At 53.1% G+C, this 7,251-nt stretch overlaps 1 protein-coding gene across 2 annotated transcripts in view; it reads right to left on the bottom strand.

Annotated features, from left to right (window-relative positions):
* Positions 1-3,545: 3,545 nt before the first annotated feature.
* The window catches only part of EXD3 (exonuclease 3'-5' domain containing 3), a 525,078-nt gene continuing 521,372 nt past the window's right edge, over positions 3,546-7,251 (bottom strand). For both annotated transcript variants that reach the window (XM_019510422.1, XM_019510423.1), the window contains exon 22: positions 3,546-4,154. In XM_019510422.1, coding sequence (XP_019365967.1) covers positions 3,820-4,154 — 335 coding nt within the window. In that variant the 3' untranslated portion in view covers positions 3,546-3,819. The remainder of the gene's footprint in view (positions 4,155-7,251) is intronic.

Raw genomic sequence — 7,251 nt, 5'->3', positions numbered from 1 at the left:
GCAGAAAAAGCAAGTCTTGGATTTCAGCACACACAGCCCGCGCAGGAATTCCTTTGGCCCGTGAATGTCACACTTCAGCCAGGAGCCCCTCAGGCCCTGTTAGCAATAACATCAGTGCCTGAAAGTTAACTGGGATTAGGAGAGGATTTCTGCAAATGCTGCCTCCATAAAAGAGGGTGGAGCTTTTCCAGCCCAGCCTGGCTGGGGGAGGCACAAAGGCAGGAGTGCCATAACGCTGAGAGCAACAGGCATTCAGCTCTTGCTTGCCCTGCTCAGGTGGCTGTCTTCCATTGAAGTGGCTGGCGCTGCTCGTGCTCCTGTCACCAGCAACCTCCTGCTGATGCTTTGGGTTCTGGAGGAGGAAGCTGGGTTACGAGTGGCAGGGCTGTGCTCCCCCTCTTCACTCACTCCCGTGTCAGGGAAGAGCCCTGCCAGGTGGCATCCTCAAGCTCTCAAGATCTTGTCTCAGCATTGCAGGTGCCATCTGCGGTTCTTGGCTTAGCTCCCCCCCCCCATCATCTGAATCTAGAGCACATTTGTTTCACATCAGATCACCACCCAGCCCCTCAATCCTGTTCTCGCAACAGTTGGCTGCAGTTTTGTTGAGACTCTTCCCCTCGGCTTGCAGGATAGGCCACTGCTCTTCTCAAATGCCCAAAGCTCGGGGCACGCTCTGCCCCAGCATTGCTCACAAGCTGAAAGCATGCTTGCTCTGGAGCGCCTGGAAAGGAGGGACTGAGCTCTAACTCCAGCAGGAAGTCCTGCCTGGAGAGAGCTCAGGCAGGCTTTGCAGTTCTCAAGCAGTGTGACAAACCCAGGGGCCACTGGGTGGAAGGAATTCTGCTGCTCGGTGCTGGTGGGTGTTGTAACGAGGATGGAGGTTTCAGTCCAGCTGTCAGCACCATAGCAGCCACCCAGCAGCATTCAGCAGTGCTCAGGTTTAAGGCTGGAGTCTGGGCACTGATTCAAAGCACATCACACACCCTTTTGCACCCTCCCAAGAACAACACCAGCTTAATTGGGGCAGCCAAGCACTGCTTGGTAAGCAGAACAGCTCTCCCACAGCCTCCCCTAGGCGGTCCATAGGGGCCTATTAGTTGGTGGCCCTGAAATCTGTGCATTATGAGCATTCAGATAAGGTTAAGGAGATTCCTGGTGTCCGTGGGCATTTCTCAGCCTTCTGCTGCCCACAGCCCCCGATGAAATGCAGCATGGCTTGTGTGGCTGAACTGGTGAGTGGGGGAAGGTCAGATGCCAGAAACCAGGAGGAGGCTTCCATCTGGTTTAATGCTGGCCCAGCTATCAGCTGCTGAGCAATAGGCCAGTGGTGCCAACTGTCAGGTCTAGGCATCAACGCTGGCACCCTAGGGTCACTAGGAAGGCAGGCAAGGCCAGAGATGCTGGGCTGACCCCCACGGTCCAACCCATGGAGGTGAGAGAGGGGAAGCTCCTCAGTGGCTTTCACAGCCTTGTCCAGATCAGCTTTCCCCTCCGAGATGTGGGTCCGGTGGGACTGGAGGCACCTCCTCCCTTACCAGCGCTGCTGAGCAACGTGGTGGTTAAGGGAGCATGCCAAGCCACCCACACTCAGCTGAGCCCGGCCACTCTCCACCTGCTCATGGGTGGGTGGCCAGCACCATTTTGGAGGCAAATTCTAGCACAAAGCACCTGGGCTCTTATTTAATGCTGCCCTCCTCCAAATATTTCTTTATGTCCTGAGCAGCCTCCCACAAGCACACCAGCTGTAACTGCCTACTCTGCTTGTGCCTGCAGGCAAGGGGCTGCTGCACTCTGCATGTAGCTGGCTGTAGGCTTCATTAGGAATATTAGCAGGACTTACTAAAGTCTTGATGACCTTCCTCACTCCAGAGCTCAGCTTCTCTCCGCTTGTGCAGCTCTTCAACTGTGCCAGACTAGAGATGGATTGGTAAGACCCCACAGGCCTGTTTGGTGTATTTGGGATGACACAGCTCTGGACATGCGCCCCTTGCTGTGTGGGAGCAGTGGGATACCTTTTGGGTGCATGGTCTCTGTGGTGAAAGAGTTGGTCAGTAGCTGACATCAGTACCTGAGGATCCAAGGAACTGAGCCCCCAGGGCTGTGATAGGAGGCACAAGGAGCTTCGAGTATCTCTCTTCAACCAGGTACCAAAAACCACACCACCAGGCAGAATGCGGGTAAGCCTGGCAGCCGGAGGGGAAGCCACAGCCCCTGTTCTTCTAGCAGCTGAGTGTGAAGTGTGGGCTCATTATCCCTTAGGAACTCACAGTGGAGGAAGATTTCATGGGGCCTGCCCTTAAATTCAGGTAGAATCAGGCCTCATTTGGCACTGACGCAGCTTTCCCTACCACCACTCCTCCGATTGCACCACTGCTGCTACTCAATGAGGAATCAGATGGGGGCTTGTTGGTTGCACGTGACAGTGCCCTTTTCCTTCCTTACAGACCCACTGCCTGCCTGGGAGGAATACAGCCAAATCCTGTAAGTCCCTTGCCTACTCAGGGAGAAGAAACTCAGTCACAGCTGGGTTTTGGATCTGCGAAGCCCAGTTAGGGGAGATTGGCAAAAATTCCCAGGGGGATGTACCATGGGGCGGAGAGGTTTCCTGCTGACTGTTGCCCTTCTGTCTCTGCTGAGGGTCAGGATGCAGAGCAGAGACCAAGTCTTCCTTGAGGACTCACTTTGCTGGATGCCCTCAAGACTCACGGACCTGTTTCTGCCCACACAGAGCAGCCCAGGTCTGTTTTGCACATTTGCCAGCACAACGCCTATCAGCTGGGTGTGAAGAGGTGCAATTCCTGCCTGTCTTGCCTGAGTTAGTAAAAGCCCACAGCAGAGAGGCAGTTACACTAGCCATGCCAAACTTTTACTGATATAACTTGGTTTGCTCCTGAGGGATGGATTTACTACACCAGTGCTTGTCACAGCTGTGCACAGGACTTTGGGTGAGGAAGGCTCTGCTCCCTTTCAGATGAACCAAGCAAGGGCAGGGTGTTGGCCATTTGGGAATGGGGTGCTTTGCCAGGAAGGGCCTGGGTGTTGCTTCTGTCGTAGGACATCTTGGGCAGACACCCAGCACCCAACAAGCTCACTCCAGGCATGTCTATACTGCATCTGTAGCACCCTTAAGAGTGCCATTGAGAACCAGGTCCCACCCCACCGCTGAAGCTCTACAGGTCCTAAGCCCTGAAGTGAGTCAGTTGAGGGTGATGCCTGCTGCTACTTTCAAGCCCCAAATATGGCTACAAGCAGAGCTTGAGATGTGGAGAGTGGTAGCAAGGGCTCAAAGACCCCAGCAGCTCAGGCCTGGGAGGAGGCAGCAAGGCTCAGCACCTGCCAGGAGGTGTCATGGTGGCAAAGTTCCTCCGTACTCACTCTGGCTGTATTCACAGTGGTGGTGACTGGTGCTCTGAGGGGTCCGCTCTATCCATGGGAGAGCTCAGATGCCAGGAGCTCCTGGAGGAAGGAGTGGAGGGGGCTCAGTAGATGGCTAGGGAGAGATATTCTTGTCTTAGCGGCACCACTGCAATAAAGGAAAGCGACTGTTCCCTGAACATCTGATTTAATGATCGCGGAGAAGGCCATTACATCCCACTGGCCCTGTTACAGTACACACACAGAAAGGCCCTAGGTAACAGAGTGCCCTTTGCCACCACCTTCAAAACACAGCTTCCCCCACCAGCCAAGCTCCTAATCTTCAACCTCAAATCAAAGTCCATTTCTTCTGCCAGCTGCTGTGACCCATCAGGGGACAAGGACCCCACCTGAGAGTCCCAGCTCTTTCCTCTGTAGTTTAGCCTGAGCCAGGAATCCTTCCCCTCAGCTCAGCTCATAGAAGCTGGGATTTTCCTTCGTGGCAACCAAAATATCCTTAAACTGAGAGACCACGCAGCCAAAGTGTGACCCCTCCCAGAACACCTTTCCACACTGGCTGCAGCAGTAGAAATAAGATGGATCCGCTTTGTCCAGCATCTTGACTGGGATGGCTCCCAGCTGCAGGGCGGTGCCGTTGGCCAGTGTCAAAGACTCCATGTTGAGACCCGACTCGTCCAGCCACTGGCAGTTTGGGTTGTAAACCAGCTGTGGAGAGTCAGATTCTGGGACAGTGGCCTCTGCATCCATCTCTTGTTGCTTTTCAGTGCTTGCCAGGCAGCCTGTGGAAACAGGGAAGAACAAGCAAACCCTTGAAATACTGAGCAACAAGTGTGATGAATGGGGCTGGTGCTCAGTAGCAGCCCCCTCTCACATGGCTTCTGCTACAGAAACCCAGTTCGCAAGGGGGGAGATTCTGGAGCGCAGCCCAGAGGTGGGTGGGGACAAGGTGACTGGAAGCTCCCTTCTGATTCTAGGGCACCTGGAGATTGCATTCGGTCAGACCAGGCTCCCTGGTGCTGCCTCTGGCTTCTGGCACAAATCTGCATGCCGGCTGCACTGTATGCTGGACTCCATGCCCTACATGTTGCCTTTATTGGGGCTTGATGAGGGAGCTAGAGGATGGTATAGAGCTTGTCTATGGCGACCCTTAGCAGCTCCTTCACCAGGGATGTTCTCCCTTGGCCTCACCTGGCTGCTACAGTGGCACGGAGAGGGCCATATGAGGAGGCAGATGGATCTGACCCCTACAGTCCCATTTCCAGCTGCTCCACAAGGCATTAGGCAACCCTGCTGACCACAATGGTTATGTTAGGCACGCAGTCCCTGGGCTGAGCTACAGCAATCACTGCTCCCCTGGATGGCCATGTCATAGGCACAACAGCTTGAACCCTGGCAGCATCTGATCTGGTGAGTGCTTTGGTCAAAGACCCCAAGGAGAGTGCAGGTGCTGATAGTTAGAGGCACTGTCTTGTACTGAACCAAAGACAAGATGTGCTGCTAGGGGCCCTTTGCTTATGGAAGTATTGTCTGTTATGTGTGCTGGGGAGCAGAGGGTCATGCAACTGGAGCTCATTAAAGATCAAATTGCACTTTCTGCAGGAGCAGGAGTATTATCCAGCATCTTGGATGAACTCCAGTTGGGATAATTGTACTCTGTAATTCCCCTGCCATTTAGGTGGATATGGTATTTTTCACTTCCTGACATATACTGGTGTGTTGTGTTGCAGTGTGCTGTTAAATGGGCCCTTTGATCCACCCCAGAGATGGCTGTATTTCAGATGATGCAAAGAGAAAGCACATGCATGTAATGTACTTTGGAAACCTTCAGCATTAAAGGTGCTGTGGAAATATAAAAGATCATTACGAGTTATTATGTGGATTAGTCACCAACTAAATGAACCTCTTGTAGCTTGCTCTATATTCAGATCCTAAAGGCATTAGGCACTGGACAGTCTATATGTGATGAGCGGAAACAAAGCAGCGGAAGTGCAGTTCTGCAACTGTTTTCTCCCTCTCCCAATGCTGCCCCAAAGGTGATGTTTGTTCAGATAAAAGAAACCCAAGAGGTGTGGGCCTCCCTGCAGGTGCTGTGTTGCTTCATGGAAATCTGAGGGCTCCAGTAAAAGTTCAGTCAGGGAACCAGCACCCAGCATCTTTGGTTGGATGCTTCAGAGCACGTATGCGCCTCCATGTGAACTCCCAGCGTGGGCGGAGGGAAATCTGCCATTGCAAACAAAGAGCCACAGAACCCGTTATGACTTTGGCAGCGCCGCTCAGGCTCGCACTGCTCATGTCCCAGCGATGAGGGCATGGTGAAGCCCTGGGATCCCAAAGGCGGAAGTCTCCAACTGACTTGACTGCCATCCATCAGGACGTCTGGCAGCAAGTGATGCAGGGAGGCGGACTGAGATTATTAGCCAGGGATGATTCATCCTTGGCAAGGGAAACGGTCTTGCCTAGACGTAAGTTATACAACAAAAGGCAACTTGCTTTTCTTCAGCATGACATCACTGAGGCTTTCAATGTGTTCCTCTCTAGGACACAGAGAACTTTATCAGCAGTAGTCCTCAGTGCTCCAGGCAGTGAAGTATAACAGTGCTAACAGTCAGACCTGGCTCTTCTGTAGGGCTCTCTAACCCTACATTTCAAAGCCCTCAACACAGATAGAACTTTTACTCCCATCCTATTGATAGCAAAATGAGTGCTAGGGACAGTGATAAACCAAGACTGACCCCAGGAGGGTACTCTGGCCACTGGACCCTAATATCATTTTGAAGGGGGTCTGGGATTCAAACCTAGGGTGATGCCACAAAGGAGAGAGCCTGGGTTTGAGACCTGCAGGGTCTTACAGATAGGGATGAAATAAGTTTTGTAGAAATGCCCCCTCAGCTCTGTAGGGATAGATTCTGTTTGGCACCTCCTGAGATAAATGGCCTAGAGCTAGGGGAGGCCCCATATACCATCTTTGCACCTTCCACAGTCTGTACCATGTGAGGACTCCCTGCTTCTAGTCTACAAAGTCCATCATGTGCAGCAGCGCTGTATCTGCAGTGCTGCAGCTGGGCATAAGTCTGCAGCTTAGACATGGCCTCTGTCACACTGAATAGTAAGAATAACGACTCCTAAGTAAGAACACAGCTGAGTACCCACTTGCCATCCTTCAACTCCTACCGTGCAATGCTCGGGCCCCACTCGGGGGTGGGTGTTCCACAATCTAGCGGCACTGCTAAGCCACATGCCAAAAGGCCTAATTATGCTCTGCTTGAACCTTGTGCTCATTCATTCCCATGCTAAACAGAAGCTAATTCCTACCAAACCGGAGGAAGGAGGGTCTTACAGTCTGAAGCCCTGGGCTGCCACTTAGGAGACGGGAGCTGTTGTTCCTGCTCTAATACTGCAGCCCTTGGACAATGCATAGCCCCTCCTGTGCCTCCATTTTCCTTCCTTTAAAATGGAAATGGCAACCCCTCTCTCAAACCCATAGTGGCATTCAAAGGCTTAAAGATGCCCAGGGTAGGAGCCAGCACCACTTCGCTTGGAAGTTGGTTCCAGACCCTAGCTGCCCTGACAGTGAAGTAGCGCCTCCTGATATCTAGCCTAAATCTACCCTCTGCCAGCTTGTGACCATTATTCCTGGTCACTCCTGGCAGTGCTCAGGGGAACAGGGACTCCCCCAATGCCTGCTGGTCCCCTCTGACTAGTTTGTAACAGGCCACTAGATCCCCCCTCGGCCTTCTCTTGTGGAGGCTGAACAGGTTCAGGTCCCGTAGCCTCTCCTCATAGGGCCTGCCCTGCTGCCCCCTGATCATGCGAGTGGCCCTCCTCTGCACCCTCTCCATGTTGTCCACATCCCTCCTGAAGTGCGGCGCCCAGAAC

Source organism: Gavialis gangeticus, unplaced genomic scaffold, assembly GCF_001723915.1.
Source record: "Gavialis gangeticus isolate Ggan-Ray unplaced genomic scaffold, GavGan_comp1, whole genome shotgun sequence".
In the NCBI taxonomy this organism is placed as follows: Eukaryota; Metazoa; Chordata; order Crocodylia; family Gavialidae; genus Gavialis; species Gavialis gangeticus.
This window is presented reverse-complemented; position numbering and strand designations above follow the sequence as displayed.